The sequence below is a fragment of the Neopsephotus bourkii genome, unplaced genomic scaffold (genome assembly GCF_033783945.1).
Source record: "Neopsephotus bourkii isolate Nb327-2 ecotype Australia unplaced genomic scaffold, CSIRO-AGI_Nbou_v1 NB_1292, whole genome shotgun sequence".
Taxonomy (NCBI): Eukaryota; Metazoa; Chordata; class Aves; order Psittaciformes; family Psittacidae; genus Neopsephotus; species Neopsephotus bourkii.
Genome location: NW_026901776.1, coordinates 7,998,565 through 8,021,258, shown reverse-complemented (window position 1 = coordinate 8,021,258; position 22,694 = coordinate 7,998,565). Strand labels below are relative to the sequence as shown.

General features: G+C 36.5%; 1 protein-coding gene across 1 annotated transcript in view; it reads right to left on the bottom strand.

The window, feature by feature from the left end:
- TTC27 (tetratricopeptide repeat domain 27) overlaps nt 1-22,694 on the bottom strand; it is a 115,996-nt gene that overhangs the window by 38,604 nt on the left and 54,698 nt on the right. Inside the window, exon 10 of the mRNA XM_061365880.1 lies at nt 16,082-16,195. Within this exon, the coding sequence (XP_061221864.1) occupies nt 16,082-16,195 (114 nt within the window). The remainder of the gene's footprint in view (nt 1-16,081; nt 16,196-22,694) is intronic.

Genomic DNA, 22,694 nt, shown 5'->3' with positions numbered 1-22,694 from the left:
AATCACATTTTCTAACAATAATGCCTGAAAAACGCTGCACAAGAAGGAGCTGCAGTCCAAATTAATTTGGGATGTATTACAACAGCAACTGCCACAGCCTTGCTCTGCAACAGCACACTCAGTAACAGACAAATACAGAATTACTAATAAAAGCTGCATTCCTGTTGAAGAAAATGTATATAATCAGTGTCTGAAATTCAGAAACTGCATACACATTAGAAAGCAGGCGACAAATACAAAAAATTAAATATACAGAATAATTATGGCTTTTCTGAATTTGTTTCCTATGAATTAGATGAGATAGTCAATGCTTTTTTCATGTACTGTAAATATTGTAGTACCTTTCAGATATGTAATTAGATCTTCAGATATGCTCTTCTGGTAAACTTATTTAATAAGAAAAAAAAGGCAAAAAAAATCATGTTTCCAATCCAAACAACAAACTTGTTTCAACAGCTCTTTGTCAACCCAAGTGCTCCTGTAACCAAGGCCGCTGGGACAAACTGACACATACCCGGACTTCTAAGATCCACTAGTCAAAATACTTAATCTTCCAGTGAAGCAATGCCAAAAACTATGAAGCAATAAAAACAGTTTTCATATAACAATGCAGTAAATTTTTTGCTTAATGGGAGAGAATAACATTTGGTTGATAAATACAGATATAATGTGGAAAAAAAAAGAACAGTTGAGCACTCCATCAGGAAGATTATGACCAAATACTGATTACTGACTGCCAATTTTATTGCTGGATAAAAAGACATAAAACCGGTATATTTACAACATTCAACCATTATTCAGAACAGCATTTGACATTTAAGACAGGACTTTCTTGCTTAGCAAGACTTAAAAGAAATAATGAGCTATCCTTCTAAAAAGCTCACAGATGATGTACTTCTGTTAAATGATTAAAATCTATGAACAGTCAAGGACTAAAGCATGCAAACATAAAACAAAAGCTATTAAGCAAGGACTTATTTCAACATTGAGAAAGAAATGCTCCCTCTCATTTATCTAATTTTCAAAGGGGAATTATGACATGAAATACTTGAGGAAAATTTATTACAGCCACGACTATTATAAATTATGATTTGTGATTCATGGAAACTCAGAAAGGCCACTTCTTCCATTGTGCAAAGATGCCAAGATGAAGATCACTACATACCGGAGATTTTACATTATTCACATTCTCAGGAGGATGAAAATGTTCTGTTAGAACACTGCAGAAGTTCACTGCTTAGAAGGGGAAAAAATAATCTTATCTTCTTTTTGCCCCTCAGTCAAATATAAGCCCTGGTTCCATTAAAATCTTGTAGCATTGAGGACTTCCATTTTTGCTCACTTTGCAAGCTCACCCTTTCATTCTTCCATGAAATTATTGCTTGATAGGATAGACCTCAAATGATGTGTATATTTAAACCAACTAAAGGATGATGTATCACACTATTTGCTAGGAACTAACAGCTGGTTTAAAATTTGTTAAAGCTAACTGACTCTCAACCTGTACTGCAAATGAAAGGTTACAGGGCACCTGGAACAGAGGAGCAGCAAAGACGTAGTTTCTTTTTGTGAAGCATCCTGCCTAACAAGGCAGCGCAATTCTAGAACTATAAAAACGAGCAGTGCTTGAAGCAAAATTAACTGAAACACTCAAGGAGAAGGCTTCAGGCTGCAAGCTTTCAAACCTAAGTCTGCATTGAGAGTGGTGATTTAACTACTTCACCCAATGTCTTGCTAAAAATTTCTTAATTGTACGTAACTGCTACATTGAAAGAATCTGCAATGCTCAGTGTTCAAGGTTATTTGCTTTTTTTAAAAAGTCACAAGAAAATGTTCCCAGTTTCCAGTGGTTCCACACACAGAAGGTTGATTTCCTTTGATTGAAATGAAAACACTTTTCTATTCATGTTCTTTCAAATTAGCATAATCCCTTTTTAAACAGCAAACTAATTCCCCAACCATCGCTTTGTTGTTCTTTTTCCTCTCACCCTACATTGGACACAGAAGTCTCCTTGATCCATGAAGACAAAAGTCCATCTTGTACTGGATTCAGCACCACCTGCCCCACAGTATTTTTCTAGCAGCTTATTTTGATGAATTATTTAGTTAAGATGTTGTATGTACTCATAGTATTGAGATGCAATGTTTGTTTTATGACTTCCCTGCTATCTCCTATTTCCTTCTCCCTCTAAACAGCTAAGGAAACTCGGCATCACCTATCCCTCAGCAAATACTTAAAAGTGTAAAGTTTCTGGGCTGAGAATAATGCCAGCAGAGGTTTTTGCAGGACAACCATCTCTACATCATTTGCGCAAAGGTTTCATTTCATTGTCAGTGCCTGACATCAACCTGAGAATAATACTCTCTGAGATAGATTATGCCTAGAGAACTTTCTAGAATGTTTCATGTCTGATAAATTTAAGGCTGTTATTCCTTTTAAAAGCATAAGCAAATAAACTTTTTTTTTTAACAAAGGTTGTATCCATTTTTCAGCAAAGGAGGAACTTGTTTGTAATCTTTAATAAAGGTCTGACTGATCTCATGCCAAAACACGTCTATTCTAGTGTACTGTGATTTTTCCTTCCCACCCCCATCAGGCATTACAATAAAGTGTTATACAGAGTAAGTTACATCAAACACTTGTGTTTTGTAATATAAAACAGGTATTTTCTTTGAGAGATGTAGTTCTTCCTCAGAAAAGCCACAATCAGAAGGGGATAGTCAAGCTGAACCCTTTCATTTAATAACATTTATATGCAGTACTTTGTTGCTAGTTTAGATATGATATTTATACATGTCTCTATGATCCATTTAACCTATTCTGTATTCCGGCTGGAACACCCTGCTCAAGAGGAACAATCTATTGTAAACATCCTTTACTTTTTCTATTGCTGGCAGACCCGAGCTTACCTACCACACATTTGCATTTAGCTAATGGTAAATTGCACAACACTATATATATGCAAGCAATAACAAAAAACGATGTGTTTGGCAGTAGCAGAAATGGCCTCCTTAAAGCTTTTTCACAAAACGTAAGTAAACCTACTATAAATAAATATTTAAATAAACATTTATATATGGAAAAAAATAATTAGAACTTGGGACTTAAAAGTTGTATTTTCTGAAAAATGTAAACAAGATACTTAAAAGAATTTGTGAGGAAAACGTCTTAAGACCATGTTATTAATTGCAAGCATGTAAACTGCTTCAGCTTCCTCCTATCTAAGGTAGAGATTGGATGGTATTCTGTTACAGAAATAGAAATCTCAAGGAAAAAGCATAACACAAAACAGAATACAGTGTATTCAGGTAACTCTAGTGCAGTTTTTTTACTGTCAATCATACCAAGCATGATTCTGTCCTGTTACTTAGATGGTCTCAGATGTCTGTAAGGAGGAAAAAAAATACTGTCTAGTATCTAGATACCTATAACCTGAAACCATAGATATTCAGCTGCTCTAATTGCTAACAGCTCATTTTGCAGTATTGGAAATAACCAACTTTTGAACATCTTTAGTTATTTTGGGGAAGGGGACAGGAGCATGAAGAGAATGGACAGACAAGTTCAGTTTCTTTTGTCCTGAATTTGATCTGAATGTCTCAGATAACATCTTGGAGCATCCATCGTTGTCCCTTCTCATAAAAAAATACTCAATCTAACCCCAAATCAAAACTACAAAAAAAAACCCCAACAAGCTCCTGACACCAAATCATTACTCTTTCTCCTAAGAATAGCTTCCCTATACAGTGAAACCTTGTCTGATATGCAGTAGTTTCTGTTGAAAAATTACTTGGCAGGAAATACAGATTCTTCCAGTAGCTGAGCCTGACCCTGCAACCATTCAGTATATGATGGTAAGTACATTAGAAATATGACACACAGGCAAAGAGTTCAAACTTTAGCTATCCCAAAGAAAGACAATCACATATAAAGGGGTCTGTTTTCAATATATGTATTTTCTTGAAAGACATCCAATCTGCTTCTTCACATGTTCCTGGAAAGCTCTCTACACATCAGGGAAAAACAAATAAACCCCCTCTCATTGGCTATAAATGATTGATTTACTCACCAAAGAAGAAAACAAGCATCTTCAGCAACAATTGGCTTGAAATCAATTTGACTTCCAGTAAAATGAAAACACTTTAAATGCATTAAATATTCCATGCCTGATTGTATGACATATTCAGACAGAAGCACATCAAGCTCCCCTGAAGACTCAGTTCTTCTTTATCAAAAAAAGGAAAAATCCACAAAAGCACAATTCTTTCCACAATCACACTGCAGTACTGGACATGGCCTGTCTGGTACAGAAGCAACCAAGAAATCAACTAAAATCAAATTTTCATTCATCTGGATGGGGTTTCATGGTCTGTGCTGGTCACTCGCACCAAACAGGTCAAGGAACAGAGTCTGGAAAACAGATGTTCTGCTACTTCACAGAAGAGCAACTACAAGCATGGACACAGGATCCTAAAAGCCTTGCCCCAAAAAAAAAACGTGGGCTGCAGAAACAAAATGATGGTTAGTGTAATATGTACAGCCTTTAATCTGTTAATAGCTTTCAATTACTTAACCAAGGGCAATCAGCTGCAAGTTCTAATGGTACCAGTCTTGCACTGGAGGCAATTTTCTTGCAGATCTTCAGGAGGAGGTAGCCCACTGCTGCCAGAAGAACAGATCATTTTGCTTTCAGCTGCCCCATTTACTTGAGATACTCTAACCTAGGCCAAAAGGGGAGGACTAAAGGACAAATTAACTCCTCCACCAGTTGCTGTCACTGCCTGCTTCCTGCTACCACTTTTTTCCAGGAGAGAGAAGAATGTGAGCCAAGGAGTCTGCTGGGCCTCTGGACATGCATCCAGTCCTCAGCCTGCACTTTCAATGGAGAACCAGAGGAAAGAAGGCAGATTTCAGAACAGAGGGACTGTCCAGGCAAGGTGCAGTTTGACAGCTCCTGAAATAGTTTAGAATTGCACTATAAATTGTCATTTTATAACTTTTAAGTGTTTGAACTTGCAACATCATTAATGGCATTTGTTTGCATGCATTATACACAGGGGAAAATGGCATAAAGCAGGAGATGAAGCTTTCTGTGGTAGGATCATTTACTGCATGTTTCTATTCTATTTCTAGGTAACTTCAGTGTTTGCACAGATCTGCATCTGGAAAAATGGGCAGGTATAGCACAGCAATGGGCACAATAGCTACAAACAATAAAATTTATGCTGTTTAAAATCTAATTCAGGCATGGTAGGTTATATCGTCACAAAAACAACTCCACATCTGTCAAAATGCCCAAGTCTTATCACAAAATCACAATGTTATAATTTACAATATTCAGACAGCAATACTGTGAAGAAATTGAATAACTGTAAAAGTAAAAGGAAACACTGAAAACAGCCGATATTTTATCACAGAACTCTCCATGCACTGATTCAAATTATTATTTGAATCAATGGTCCTTAAACCAGTTTGGAAAGTTCAGAAGCCAAATATATTCCTCAATTCCTAAGTAATAACTGGAATAGGAGCCAAATGAGTTGAGTTAGGCCAGCAAGCAGTTCTCTGGTTAGAAGCTACATCTGGCCCACACTATTGAAGTTTGCCTCCAGTACAACAGTTTCCAATCAAGTGATTCTTTACATAATAGATTCCCCAAATTCTCTACCTCTGAACATTTAGAAACCACACACAGTTAATGTACTTAATATTTTTTTAACCCTCCCTGTAACTTACTAGAGAGCTAGAGCCTTGGCATAAAGGATATTTGCTTCATAGAAACATCTTTCAGAAAATGCAGCTCTCCCTACGTCAGCATCATGGACACAGACTAGTTTCAAAGCATGACCATTTTCATTTTTAGAATTAGTTCTTATTTTTGTAAATGATACATATCATTTAACCTGCAAATAAATAAATAAATAAATAAATTATTTTTACCCTCATTAATTACCCAATAGTCCATTCTTTTCTATTTTATCTTTTCCGCAAACAGTATTTTCCTTCACTATTTCTAAATGTATCTCACAAGATTTGTCATCAGTTTAATGACCTTTTTTACAAATCCCTTCACCCTACCTCACCTGAATCTCCAAGTCGATGATTACAAACCTCCACAGCTTGTTTTGTTGCAGAAACTGGTCTGCTGATATCTTACACTTAGCTGGTGCTCAAAAACCAAATTGCCTAACACATTCTCCTTGATTGCCCCTGGTGCTGACCTACACAATAGAAAGAAAATGCTTCCCATGTAATGTTCTCCAACTCTACCCTGATACAACCACTTTCTTGCCTCAAACTTAAAATTTGAGTAATTATTTTCAGCTTTCATCGTTCCCCACTGAAAATCTCCTTTGACAATACATGTATTGGCTTCTCCTAAAATCACATCTTGGATGCTGACCTGAGACAGTAGAATATTTCTTTTGTAGCAGGAGTCAGCCTTACTGACAAGAGTGTTCACTCTTTCTTTATTGATCAAGTATATAAGGACAAAAGCAAGGATCATTAAGGGCTAAGTTGGCTTTGATTTATTACCTATTCCAACTTTTGCAAGTATTAGAACACCATTATTTCCATATTCTTTCACTTTTAATACTTTCAAAGCTAAAAACAGTCTCTAGTCTCTCATTTCCTGTAACAGTTAAAGCAGCACTAAAATACCTTCTAATGGAAGAATTTTTTTCAGAACAATGCTGGATCACTTTCAAAATATGAAAAAAAGGCACAAATACTTCTATCAATAGCATCTGTCTCATTGTTACTGTACTCCTTCCCAGCAATTGTTTTTGTGCATCTTAGCTTCATTTCAGTGAATAAGAAGGCTCTATCTACTGTAAGCATAACTATAACTTAGTCTTTCAAGACTGAATTCATCCGCTACATGTTGAGGGGCAGTTCACCATGGCTCTGGAACTTCCTGAACTACAATAACCCACATGCTTAGTGCCTTAACATCATGCTGAAAAACTCATTCATTTGGTAGACTTGCAGGGGAAGATTTGGGGTGTACTGCTCAGAGAAAACTGAGGGAGGACAAAGAGAACTGCTTTGCTTTACTTAACTGATTGCATTTCTTACCTGCAATAAACTGACCACTACTGAATTATAATTGCAAAACTATCATCATCAGAGAATTTTATACTTGCTCTGCATGTATTTTATAGTTCTTAAAAACTATTAAAATCTGAAAAGAATGACAAATTAATTCTGTTTGTCTTAATATGGCTCAAAAATGCTATTTTATGGACTAAAAACTTTCCATATTTTTAAGAGACTACTGCCCTAATCAACCAGCCAGCAAATAATTTTGGTGTTTGGGTTTTTTTGGTAGTTGTTTTGTTCGTATTTGGTTGGGTACTTATTCATTTTATCTTCAATGTTTGTTCTTTACCTTTAAAAGATAAAGCTTCATCAGCAATGAGAATCAGACTGTCCTTCAATTCTACGAAGCTTTTTTTTTTTTAAACCAGGAGGATCCTGTGAAGAGATGTTTAAGACAACTCTATCTTTAGCATAAAATTCCTGTTTTTGTTGTTTTTTTTAATGTTAGAGAATGATGAATTGCATTTCGCATGTTCAAAATAAATTAACTTGCAATTGTTTTGAGACTCTTCTAGATGGAAATGGAAGCTTGATTAGCAAATAAAGCAAATGTACATTAGTGTATCAAATAAATAAAATTATAGGCCTTGTAACCAGGGAGACAACTATCAAAATGTAGTTTTATTTCCGATTTCTTCCTTTCTGTTATCTTAGAAACGCATCAGTTCTGACGATGTTGTTTTACAAGACATTAAAATTAGTAGATCTCAGTGTTTTGGCCTTAATTTTATAGAGCAAATCAGGAAAACGTGCCTTCTTGTCTTACCAGCTCCAAAGGAGTTTCTCAACTGATTAAACTAGGTATTGTGCTATGAAAGCAAACACGCCACTGCACCTGCGCAGCAGCTGTTAAAGCCTGGTTTACTAATTCAATGTTCTTTCATTCCAGGTTACTTCACCAATATTTTCACCAGATCATGCATCCAATTGTTTTTAAACCTTAGCATCAAAACATGTCTGGCTGGTGTATTAATTTAGATTATTGATTATAAGTGTAAGTTTAATAAATTTTGTAATAAGATATCTAAACATTAATTAGGTTTACCAGTTTTTCTCTACCCTAGTGTATGGCATAAATGTGTTACCACTTGGACTTTTAAACTTTGCTATTCTATAGGCAGTGACTGCATCACGAGTAGAGACATTTAACACATAAACAAACTAACATTAATAAGTATTCAACATGAACAATTCAGCTAAATTTAAAGCAACTGTTCTACACTTCCTACTTTATTAAAAATCACAGATATATCACTTCTTGTTATCCTTATTTCATGAAATGAGCATTTAGAAAAGTTATGCTTCTTTTACTGGCTACCTTTAGCAGGCCTTTTATCTGTGAGGCTTTTCAGTCTAATTCTCTGGGGTACCAGTTAAAGCTGTTTCTTTTTTCTACTTTATATGATGAAAAACTGTAAAGCTAATGTTGACACAACATTTCCCAGACCTTTTCTTTTTGTGATAGTCTGGTCATTCATTCTTCCCCACTCCATTACTACCAAACCCTCAGGCAAATAAATTAATTCTTCACTTTAAACTTATTCCCTAAATATATCCTACATGTTTAAGCAAGATCATCAGAAGTCATCCACATAGTAATGACTTCAAATTCAAAAATCATTTGAGGAAGAGACTGTCTTCTGAATTTAAGAGTACTGGTTTCACCTATGCAAAGTTTTGATGGCAGGAAAGAGGGAAGAGCAAAAATTTGTATGACATCTATGCAGAACCTGAAGTACTGGACTACCAATAAGATTTAGTGTCTGCATAACTCCAGGTGAACATTTAAGATGCAAGATGATGTTGATAAATTCTAAGGAGAAGCATGCTCAGGCAGAACTTATTGATTAGCATGCTGGAACTGTGCTTGTCTATTTTTTCTAAAATGAGGCCCTGCAAAGATGTATTTCACTTTGAAAACAATACTAGCCAAATAAGAAACAAATATGCACTTAGGCTGACTGTGTCATTTTACTAAAAAAAGCTTCAGCTTCTTTATAATAGGGCTTTTGCAGCTGGGTGGGGAAGGAAAGCACACAAGAGGGAAATGAGTCCAAGAATCCCAAATGAAATATAAAGCATTTTGGTATCAGAATTAGTACAAAAGAGGTCAAGGTCATGAGCAGAAGATATCTGGATTCATGAATGTCTGATGCAATACTTCCTTTTAATTTGAAACAGAGAGCCAAGCAGTATACTAGGCACGTTAGAGCATGGAGAAACCACCATTTGGAATGTTGTGCTGTAGTCAAACACTACCACCTAAAGAAGCATAAGAAAACAAACGAGGCCTCTAACAGCACAACAGTATTACTGATGTTCAAAATTATGCTTACCACTCTGAGCAAATACTGCACCCAAAGTTACTAAGTGCCAGTGCTTAGGTTATGGGTTTCGATGTTAAAGCCTGTTAATGGTTTAAGCCTCAGGACAAATCCATTTAGAGAGGACACAATCTTCAGAAAATAGTGTGTACATTTTTTTATCTTTAAGCCATTTACATTTATTTTAACTTATTTTAATGTTACTTAAATGAAATTTAATTTTTTAGTTATGACTACAAAAGCATAAGTTTTATAGTTATGACTATTATCAAGCAAGTGTATCTCTTGAATGTTTTTGTTTTCAAAGAAAAAGCTGTTTTGTTTGTCAATTATGTTATACATTCTTATGATGTATCAAAAGGTGTACGTAGAACTTCCCCTACATTCTCTACATGAAGCTAGATTTCCAAGGTTACTTCTGAAGGATGGATTTAAAACCAGAACACTCATTTTCTGTTGCAAAAGCAAGAATACTGATAATATCCACTAACTTACCATGACAGCGCTACATTTAAAATGAGTCCACATAAATCCTAGATCATTTGGCATTTGAGAAAGACCCTCTCTATTTCCATACATGCATCTTGCTCCCTTTTCAGTACGCTTATAGCTTACTTGTTTGCAGCATAGCACTGTTGTCTCACTTTTACTCTACAGTCTCAAATGCCAAATATATCCAGCTGAGCTTTGCTTTACTCTGTGTTGTCCTGGTTTCAGAGAACGGTTTGTTAGCTTACCTTGGCATACCTATCTCCAGATTTGCAACAGTAGTTATGACATGCAGCTGTAGAGATTCATCTACTCATAGTTAGCAACACCTGTAAAACTTCATTTATTCAATTTAGGTGGGAATAGTGTGTCATCCATGCCTTGCATCTGGTCTGATTACATATGAAAATTATTTTAATTGTTTAATTCATTGCAGGTCAGCTTATAATGCTTATGCCTTCCAGGGCAAAGCTTAGGCAGAAAGATGTGAATGTTGTATCTTGCAATCTGTTGATACTTTTCTTTGCAACTCTCTGACATCACTTTGTCTATAAAAAAAGCATAACATTACTGTACAATATGGCTTAAGAAGTCTCCTCTCTGACATGATGACTCTTAATACCATCACTCTGTCAGGACACTGGGTGAAGAGACTCTAAAGGGAGAAAGGTGAATGCCTTCAGAGCTAACGTCCAATGGAAAACATTTGGAAAAAATGGGAGGCTTAGTGTTTTTGGCTGGTTTTACAAGGTGCATTGACCCTAGGAAAGGAACAGCTCAGTTACTGAACATAATTCTCAAATAAGCAAAAAGGTTTGTACTTTATAATACTAGCAGAGAAAATATGAAGAAACTTTAGCACATAAAAATGGTTTCATTCTTTTCCCCACACCAGCTAATAGTGCTGATCCAAACTGGCAAATACAACAGTGCAGTAGAAAATTTCAAGGCAGAAATCATTACCTGGAAAATTATACTGTTCAATTTTTTCCTATTTTGCCAGGGGGACAAAACCACTTATTCCTGAAAAACTCTTGGCAGGCTGGATCTCTGGTTTAATTTGGGTTTTATTGCAATAATTGCACAGTGGAAGAAAAACAGAGGGAGCCAAACACCACCATGGTAATTACTTTGAAGCGTGCAATGTATCCCGAGAATCTCTATTGTCATGTAACATCTCCTGTCTAATCTGTCACCTGCTTAAGCAAAATGAAATATGATCTGGAAATACGTGTCTCAAAACTGAAATGATAACTATCACCACGAGGTCACTCTCTTGTGATTGCTCTCTGAAGTAATAAGGTTTATTTCTAGGGTTCTGGGGACCTTGTGATCATGCAATAAAATTCATTAAGGAAAGCTTTTATAAGACACCTGGCTCTTATCCTCTTTTTAAACACTTTTGGAACATGTGTTCTAATTATAAATACGATTCATAATAGTTGAGAACTATGGGGATATCAATGCAGGATGTCTATAGAAGAGGTCTGCCTTGCACTTATTACCCTCCTGAAGAAAGTGAGTTAAATCTCTTGCAGTTCAACAGTGCATCTCACAGATCCCGTAACTTTGTTAAAACTTTCAACTTCATGTGAAACAAATTTTCAGCAATTAATTCAGCAATGTTCTCTTTCTTCCTCCCCTCTCCCATTCCATACACAACTCAAAGCAACTACTAAAATCTTATTTCATATACTCTTAAGAGTACAAGAGCGAGATAAAGAATAAGAACTCCTACACTGACCTAACAGTTTAGCTGAACAGACAAGTGCTATAATTCCCTTGGTCATACTGAAAGTCTCCCTGTATTGCTCCAACCCCAGTCTTGAGAGGCCTGACAACAAATATCAATGACTTGAGAGGCAAAAGCAGTGGAGAAAAATGTGTTAATCTCAAAACTCTCTAGATCACCTTAGTGTGAGGAAGACTGCTCCCATCTTTTTAAACTCTTCCCTTAAATGTTGAACTTGTCCAATGTAGAACAACAGCCAAATAAAGCAGAGGGAGCAAGATGGCAAAGAAGTGACAATCTAATTTTGAAAACAAAAAGGATATGCTTCTATGATATCTATGAGATAACTTTCTTGCATAACTATTTAAAGACCATCAGTGTGAAATAACGAAATCGCAATGTCGTATTCAGGCTCATAGAGCTCAAGATGCCAGTTCTGTTAGATCTATATCAGCCACTTCTCTCTATAGCTGTACACAAACTCTTTTTAGATTTGAAAGAACCGAATGTCAGCTAGCATGTTTCTATAGTTAAGAAAATTTAAACACATTATTTCCCTTCTTGATACACACAGAAAAACATTAGTTGCTGGAAAAAATGACACTCTGAAGTATTATTTAAGTGAAAATTACAGGGCAGTTGATACAGAATTCCCAACCACATACATCTGTGTATGACTAAGGATATAAAACAAGATCTCATGTGACCTTTCAATCTTAGACATAATGATTAGCCTATAATATTCCTAGTCTGCTCCCAGCTCTCCTGAAGTCTTATTAAAAACACCCTTTCAAGACACATTTCTCTTCCCCAACGGGCAAATTCCTTTGCTGCCAAGAAAAGCAAGCAAGAGAGAACCGTATGAAATACTGCATGCATTCTACTGTATGTTAGGAAAACCAAGCGATTAGGTTACAGTCATGCTATCACCAGGTGCAGCAAGCAGCAGAAAGTACAATCAGAAAAGGGGCACATAACAAGCTGATAAAAGCTGCAAGCCCAGAGGTAGCCAGCGTGAACACCCTGAGCAAGCTCCAGGAAGCAGCTGTAACAAGTCACTGTAGGATAAGCCTGAGCAGGCTACTGGTGCACTAGGCACATGGCAGCTTCACCTCTCTTGCTGCTGGCGTAATCCAGCAGCAAACAATTCTCTCACTTAAACACCACCATCCTTAGTACAAAGCATGTCATTTTTATGCCTTTTTTTCATTCCTAAAATTAGTTAAAAATCCACTCAAGAGCAAACTTTTTTCACAATTTATTATATTTCATATATCAAGAAACTAAACGATAGAATCCCCCTCTATGTGCTTTAAGATTGTTTGGTTTTGATCGGGTATTTTTTTAAAATCATCCCTCCATTTTCTCTTTTTTACATAGCTCCTACACCACTCAAAAGATCTTTTTTCTCTCCATCCTATTACATGAGCTCTGGCTGTACTTTCAGCAATAATTTGTGGATTTACAACTTATTCCAACCCATTTTCCACTATTAATAGTTTCTGAGTTACTTTCTTAACAATAGAAGGTAGGTGACGATCCCAAAACTGATGTAGAAGTGGCACGTTTCTAATTATGTGGAGAGCTATTTACCAAAAACTGTCCTGTTTTCTTTCTGTTTTCTCCCTCCTCCTCTTTCCTTTCTTCCCACCCTAACACTTCTCACCCTCCTTCACCTACACGCATATGGAAAAAACCTAAACACCCAACCTTAAAAAAATCATACTGTATCCAGCGATACATTTTGGTTGGCAGTACCTTAATCCAGACTTCAATGTATGTTATACTGGTCATGATTAAATATTCTAGTGGAATGTAAAGTTTTAAGCTGTCCTTTTCTTAGAAAACTGATTGAAAACTGTACTGGCTTTAGAAATCTTTCAACATATTTTTGTGGATCCAAACCTCATTTAGGCAAAAACTGGACAGACGACCAGTAGCATCCAGAAAAAGTTAAGAATAAAAATCTCTCGTACTCACTTCGAGTTAACTACAATGTTCCAGAGTACCTAGAATCATCAATTTAAAACCTGTTCCAAAGACTGCATTATCTGGAGTTCATATTTTTAAAGTAATCAGAAAAAGGTTATGAAAATGATAATTTCTCTTTGAAGCCTTCCACTTAGAAAAAAACCCACTTACAAAATAATTTTATAACTATTTAATGTAAAGAGATACTTAATATGTGGAGCATGGCAGCTAATTCAATCAATATAGCCTCGTTTCAAAAATAGCTGCAATTATTTTCAAGCAATTAAAATAAATTTAACAAAAAACATGTAGCCAAACCCCACTTTCTTCAACAAACAACATAGCCTGGCCTGATTTTGGCTGAAAATCAGCATATACCTGCCCAGTGATACTCATACCTTTAGATGCTTAGCAGCTGCAGGCCCAGTGTAGAAGCATGCAAGGGTGGAAATGGGGAAAGGAAGGAGAGTTACAGTAGAAGAGGACAGGACAGTCCAGCATCACTAAGTCAGAGCCCATAAGGGCTCTTGCACTCTTCAGACAACCCTACAGTAAGTAACTTCGAGGATTTAATTTACCACTGCTTATTTAAGCTGTCTTACAAGAATTTTTACAATTACTTTAAAAATTTGATAGTATAAACAATGGGGGAATCTAATTGTATTTACACCTACCTCCTCCCTTAATCTTCAATATCTAAACTTTCTGCAGCAAGTATCAGCAACTAGTAAACATAAAACTATAAAACAACCAACCCAACCCCCCCCCCCCCTCCCCTCAGCCCAATTTGTATGAAAATTTTATGGGTTTGAAATCCATTTTCTAGTGATAAATAGCTGCAGAACTTGCCAGCTCTTTGGCATTTTCATGAAGACAATATATAAAAAACCTTGGTGTTATGAATGAAAAATGACATCATTCACTATATGTTTTCTGATTCCTTCTCAGAACTGTAAGAAACCAGCATATTGGAAAATTATGATCTGATGGAACTCAGGAATGAAAACTTTAAATGGAAAGTTATTCAAGTTGTTTGATTCATTTAGTACATATCAATCCTCAAACAACTTCTAACTGGTTTTGGAAAATGAGCTTGATACCATATCAAATCAACTCATATATGTTATTATATTCACGTCTAGGAAACTTAAAGAAAACAAACATTTTAGGATTACAGATAATCTTCAAAACCACAGATTCTGTGTCCACTGTGAGGTTACTTTCCTGAAATGTCACAGTGCATGTTAATCAAATCCTTTATATTACTGCAGTTGTGGAACGCAATGAAGTCACATAAATGTACTTGCAATAATTTCTGTCATGAGATGGTCAAACTGTAGAGTACAGCGATTTCCAGTAGTCAGGTTTAATCAAGTTGACAAAAATGTTTGAGATACTCCAACTGTTTTACAGCTTAGGGCATCAAGGATCCTGAGATTGCCTCCAAAATGCCAACAGATACTTCATCTCCCAGACTGGAAATCCTGGATCTTTTGACACTCTCCCAATGACCCCAAGAAATTCCACTATAGTAACTCTGTGACCTCCTCAGAAAAACAGAACTGCAACAGCACATCCCAGCTGCACTCCTTCCAAGATCCATGAATCAATAGTGTTTTTAAATCAAACATCATCGTTTTGGAATTTAATTTACAGCACCATAATCTTAATTTTATACATTTCTGGCTCTCATAGTCAGCAGAACTGTTGCCTGACAGACATACAGAAATGCCTTCTGTTTATGTGAGACAAAACCACTTAACAGCATAAAGATAACTATCAGCTAACAAAAGTCTGTAATATGAAGGGATTTAAAAATAAAAAACTTACAGACCTTTCCTTTGAAAAATCTATTTCTTAAATAAATCCCAAATTTTATTTTTATTTTTTCATACTTGGAAACTGATCTTCTCTTTTTTTGGAGCAAAATTATTTAATCCCTGCCTCAAACTTGCAATAAAAATACTAATCACTAAATATCACATCAAAATGATAAATCAAAATTGCTGCTTTATTCACAAATGTGTTTTCTTAGTCTCACAATACCAATGACTACAAATTTGAGTGTTTTCTACAGATAATTTACTTGCATGAAAACTTAAAAAATATGACAGAAGTAGCAGCATTACATTCACTGAACTTCTACATAAAAACTGGTATCAGAAGTCACAAACTAGAGGTAAGAAAACGAACTTTAATTTCAATCTTCTAAAACTTGTTCTTTTTGAAAGAAAGTGACCAATTATTACTTGTATGTACTCCTGTATGTTTATGAGTCTATCTTGTGACTAGCAGACATAAAAGGATTTGTGGTTTATGCATTTAATTAAGATACATAATTAGAATATTATCTCACTGTACAGTTAGCAAAGAAGAAATGCAGAAGCTCCTAACTCCTGCCTATTTCTATTTGCTATATAAAGAGCCTCTGTTTTTAAGAAGGCAGCTCAGAAGCCTTACCTGAGTCTGCTTCATTGCCCGCTCCATTCTGCGAGTACTTCCTTTCTCAAGCTTGGTCCGAAGGAACAAGGCTGACGTCTGAATGGCCCAGAACTTTGGCTGAGAGAGCAAGCACTGCAGAGAAAAGTAACATTTTTTCATTATTTAATTTAAAAGACACTAAAGACAGTAAGGTTTGCAATAGTGCTCTCAAGCATGAATGCTGTTTCCTATTCTGAAAGCCAAATATGTGATTGCAGTACTTATTTGAGGGCTGTGAATATGGATTAATCTCTTTTCAATATATAAGGCAGCCATCAAAACTATTTTCTCATGCTCAGCTACTGCAGCACTGTGTGTACAGGTACCCATATGGTTCATACACCAAAATGCACAAATTGATATGGCTAATCTGAATGAAAGGCAAATAAAGAATCTGATACTGAGCAGTCTGTCTCAGCCTTCTCCACACCTGTACACTGGACAGCTGTAGACAGCAGCAGGAATCCTACTTAAGGCTGAACAAAACCAGCTCTCTCAGCTTCTCCTCACATGCAAAGTGATTTGATGCCTGCAGTAACACCATCCCCCTACTAAATAGGCTGAAATTGTTAAAAAACCGAATAATATTAATTTAGAATATGCCACGGCTTGAGAATAACATGAAGAATTTTCCATGTGCAGTAAATGGGCAGAGGATAAGGAATAATCTAGGTAAAAAGCTTTTCTAAAGACACAGCAAATTATCACTTGGAACACACTGCCCTGATGCCAGGAACTTGGTGACAGTCTCCAACCACTGATTTTTAGGAAAGGCCAATAGGATAGATGTAGCAAATGCAACTTTGATATCCCTTAACAATGTACAGACCACCTGGATTCTTTCCAGTATTGTTTCAGACACAGTATACCATTTTTCTTTTAAGATATTCACTTTGAAAAGGGAGACAGCAGGCAAACATCCTTGCTAGTTTTATAGACACTACAAACACAATACAGCTCCTCTGATAAAATAATTTGCCTATAGATACTTAAAGACTGGAAAAAAAGCCCCTTTTCCTTTATTCTTTCAAAGATCTCCCCAAGCATTAAGAGAGTATACTTTGCTGGTGGTTTGTGTAAAATTTCTGACATTTCTGTCACACTGAAATCTACTTTTTTTCCCCCTAGTGATTTCACAGGAAAGGAGGCAGAGAGAGACAAGCAAAACCAAGCTTTCTCCAAGGAAAACTACAACAGGAAGACAGGCAACAGCAAATGAAAGAATGAATGCAAGCAGTATGAACGTATGTACACCCACCAAATGCTTCAACATCACTTGATCCTCCCTCTTGTGACCAACAATCTCTGCACTGATTCTTTCATGGCTTCAACTCAGTATTACATTAAGAAGTACACAAAGGCTTCCATACCATCCTCTATATGGAATGCTACTGCAACATTCTCAATGCTTTCAAGTGCACTTTTACAAACGAATTATGATCAGTAAATCTGTTAATTGGTCCAAACCCTAGTTCTAAGAGCTCATCTCTCTCCTGTCTCATCATGGGAAGATCAGTCTACTACTTACTTTTGTTTGGTCTGAAGACAAACTGCAGGGCACAAGTGAGTCATTCCTTACAAGAGGACCCTGGTTCCTGAATTTATCCTTTAACGGCTATCCCAGGTGGCTGCTAAAAAACCTTAAGGGAGTGTTAGGGCAAACACTTTACTTTAAAAGCTCCCTTTTGTAAGAAAGGTTATCCCTTCCCCCATTTTCTATGCTATTGGTATTCTGTCATATGACCTTGTATTTTAATTAAAGGGACCTTTTTTCTCTACCACATGGTGATAGACACTAGTATTTAGTTTTGAAATCATCACATCATCTCTTAAAAGAATAATGAAAACTAAAAGTCTTGAATAATAACTCTCCTAAATATATTTTCTGGTCCAATTACAGCCCTTTTCCAGCAGCAGATTACTTGTCCCATCACTCTGGTTCTCCTTAGCAATTGGCATGATTTGGGCACAGCACAAAGCCTCTATGCGCACACCATCAAGCTCTGTAAGAGAACTGGAAAGCCTGTCCTTTACTTCCATGTGTACCTCCTCCACCATTGTGTTGACAGTGATTTAAGTACTCATGCTGTATAAAGTGTATATTAAGTCATATAGGGAGGGAGGAGAAGTGAGAGAAACAGTGTGGAAGAAGGCAGAGAATTATGTTTCATTTCTCTGTAGAAGCAGTGACGGTCTCATCTGGAATAACAATCCTGCTTTTGAAAGGTACTCATAAAGCAAAATGTGAGGTATACCTGATGTACAGTTGCACAAAGGAAAAGTGCTGCAACTGCACAGAACGATAAGAAGCAGTCCTATTTTTCAGTTAAGAAACACTTGCAATTTTATACTGAGCTCAGTCCCGTGCTCACCTTCTCATTGCCCAATTGTAATATTGTAGCACCACAGATACAAAAACCACACATGTAAAGGGCGCAAATGTTTGCACTCAAGAGCTGTAAAACATAATTTCAGAACATGTATCCATAACTATTAAGCAAGCTTTACTCTTCTACCCCAAATCTCCACATATTTCAGAAAATCAGTATTTTCTTGTAAGTCCCAAAGCTTTATGTTTTCACCTAAATGAAGCTAAATTTAGACTTTATTAATAAGAATATAGGTTATAATGAAACATCTGGAAAAAAGAAACTAAATCAAGGTTATGCAACTTTGTCAACATATCTGGAAGTTTATTGTACTGTGCAAAAGGGAGCTAAGAAAATTAAAACAATAATTCCAAAACAAAACCACTACTGAGAATCTTCACAAGTCATCTTTGCTCTTACTTCAGGGAAAGAGCAATAAAATAACCAGGAAAATTAGATGGGGTGAGAAGAAAGGAAAGAAATGTTATGCAAGATTTTCTGTGCTGAATGGAATGTTTTCACATGGGAAACAGATTCACATAGGAGACAGATTTCTCCAATTCTGCTCCACATTTTTTCCTAAAAACAAGAACCCTTTGTATCGTCCTCTCCCATCATATCAAAGTGTAAAAAAGAGATTACCAAAATATTACACAAAACAGAGTATTTCATTCAATATATTATCCTTACATGACATTGGAATGAAACAACATGATCCTCAAAGTCTTAATAATGAAGTAGTCCATTACTGTACAATACCTTTATATATATAATATCCCCATTACTATGTATGAAGAAAATGGCAAAAATACTAAATTTTGAGATAGGTGCACAATGTTAAGACACACAGGTCAAACCCAGACACGACTTCTACCAAATCCAGCTGAACTCTCAGGTGGCATTAATGAGTGATTCAGCTTCAGTGAACTGGAAAAGCTGGCAACAAAACACAATACACCTAATTCAGGCCTACTGACTACACAGCTTGCGTATCAGAAGTTATACTAATGGATTCTGCAGTACAATCCTTGATTTGCATAAAACATGATTATATAATAGTTCTGAACAAACAACAGTGATTAACTTGGAAACAAACAAATCTAAAAATAAAATTTTGTTGCTGACATGGACAGTGGGATTGAGTGCACCCTCAGCAAGTTTGCCGATGACACCAAGCTGTGTGGTTCGGTTGATACGCTGGAGGGAAGGAATGCCATCCAGAGGGACCTTGACATGCTTGTGAGGTGGGCTGATGCCAACCTCATGAAGTTTAACCATGCCAAGTGCAAGGTCCTACACCTGGGTCAGAGCAATCCCAGGCACAGCTACAGGCTGGGCAGGGAAGAGATACGGAGAAGGACTTGGGGGTGTTGGTCGATGAGCAAATGAACATGAGCCGGCTTCAGTGTGCACTTGCAGCCCAGAAAGCCAACCCTATCCTGGGCTGCATCAAAAGGAGCCTGACCAGCAGGTCGAAGGAGGTGATCCTGCCCCTCTACTCTGCTCTCGTGAGACCTCAGCTGGAGTACTGTGTGCAGTTCTGGTGTCCTCAACATAAAAAGGATATGGAACTGTTGGAACAAGTCCAGACGAGGGCCACAGGGATGATCAGGGGACTGGAGCACCTCCCATATGAAGATAGGCTGAGAAAGTTGGGACTGTTCAGCCTGGAGAAGAGAAGGCTGCTTGGAGACCTCATAGCAGCCTTCCAGTACCTGAAGGGGGCCTATAGGGATGCTGGGGAGGGTCTCTTCATTAGGGACTGTAGTGACAGGACAAGGGGTAACAGGTTAAAACTTAAACAGGGGAAGTTTAGATTGGATATAAGGAGGAAATTCTTTCCTGTTAGGGTGGTGAGGCACTGGAATGGGTTGCCCAAGGAGGTTGTGAATGCTCCATCCCTGGCAGTGTTCAAAGCCAGGCTGGACAGAGCCTTGGGTGACATGGTTTAGTGTGAGGTGTCCCTGCCCATGGTAGGGGGGTTGGAACTAGATGAACTTAAGGTCCTTTCCAATCCTAACTGTTCCATGATTCTGTGATTCTAAGATGCTGAAACAAACTATTTTAAACCATCTTCTCATCACAGCTTCTGTCATCTATAACCAGTGGCACTGCAGACAACAATCCCAAAAAATAATTTTGCAATTTACATGATTAACTGGGGCAATAATTTGAGCACGTATAAATTCCTCACCTTCCTCAATATTATCAGTAAGAAATAGCTGATATTTGATTGCATGTTTCAATAGTTTGTCAATAGATGACTAAGACCTACTAATCTGAACAAACAATTTAGCATCTGTTCAAGAAATCTTCAGATAAACTGTTTATCTCTAGAAACATTAGGTAGGAATGCTTTAAGCACAAGTAATTACAAGATGTAAGGCTCTATATTCTCCAGTCACATTTTACTAGCTATGACAGCTTCATATTTTCTAAGGCTCAACTAGAAAAAAATTAGATTTGGATTTCACTTTAGATGCTTCTTGTTACAACTTGATAAATGCATAATTATTTCTTAGAGAGCAACACTAACAAGATAAGGGACACAAACATGGAATACAGTATTTTCATACTTTGAGAATGCAAGGCTTCCATACATTTTATGACACTGGATATATTTAGTGGTTAGCAGACCTTTAAGATCTAAGCAGAGGGAATATACACATTAGTGTTTATTCTACTCCATGTACATCTCTCCTTCTCAAGATCAAAAGAATTACTCAGACATCAAACCAACATCAAAGGCCCTTTTGACAGGTTTTAACAGTTACCAAAACCTGTGCTGTATATGGCTTGACCCATCTGTTTAATTTCACACTTTCACTAAACGCCAAAATCTATCCTACACTTAAGGTCACTATGAGGGTGATCTGAACTGGAAAATCAAAATATTGCCAACTTATCCTGCAACTTAGAAGTATACATACATGAACACAAAAACAATCATTTTCAAAATTTCTGGTTTTTTTTTTCTATAAGAAGACAGCAATTTTAGCTAGCAACTGACCACATTTTTTTCCACATGGCTTTGACAACTCTAACTTTCTTTTTTTTTTTTTAACCCAACAATATGCAAAGCCTTTGGAGTTACAGACTACTATTTGATCAAACAGTCTTAGGGCAAAACTATTCAGACAATGGTAATTTACATTTTATTTGCAAACACCACAACTTGTATTATACACTTCAAATTGACTGTATTTCAGGCATTATTCCAAGTCCTGTGTTATTGCTTCTTTCTCAGTGTTGGTTGGGGAAAATGTATTATTACTTGGTTGGGTCTTACATATTTTCCTGCCTAACAGTATCTAATATAAATTCTACATGGCACCTTTAGACTATTAAGCCAACACCTTTGCACTGTAACAGGAAAACAAAAAATGATGCAATGCTTGATCCTGTATGATATGCATTAGTGGAAGTGCTGTATTTTCTTTCAATTAGGCCTTTCATTCATTTTCATTAGTTGTTACATCAAGATAGCACATTCCATAGTCAATCATATGATCATTTGTGATTATTTTTCCAAGGTATTTCCAAGTTACCATGATTTAAATGCTACCTTCTTTTTTAAATGAATTGTGTCTGACAGTCAGTTAGGTAAACCAGAGAGGCAGGTAGAAATCCTGGAAGTATTAAAGTGACAGAGAAGATTTACTTTCCTGAACTGGCCGAGACATCAGCATATGCACAGTGCCATTTTCCAGTACTGCTTTAATACTCCATACATATTTCAGTAGTTTTAGACCACACACTCAGCATATGTTTTCCGAAGTCTAAAGCTATTTACTCAACTGTATGACAAGGGTTTATTTTGGTCATAAAACTAATCATGGGACTGCAGAACTAAAATAGCTTTTCACCGCAACAGGTGTTAGCTGATCACAAGCAGAGCTGGGCTTAAAGCTCTTAGCTGCAGCCATTAGAAATATCTCTTGGTGTTAAAAAGTCAAGAGGAAGGCCAAAACACGATCATGATCTGCAGCAAGGACTAGTTTAATTAGAATGGTAATTTTAACATTTACTTCGTCTAGTCTTGTCTGGTAGCCTCTGCCCTCAAGTTGTAACTTTACATCATTGTAAATACAGAGTACCTTTTGCCGAATTTGACTGCTAAAACAAGAAGACACTGATCTTTATTCCTTTATTTTTTCATTTTTATATACTTCAAAGTGTTTGAATGAGATCATAGAATCATGGAACAGTTAGGGTTGGAAAGG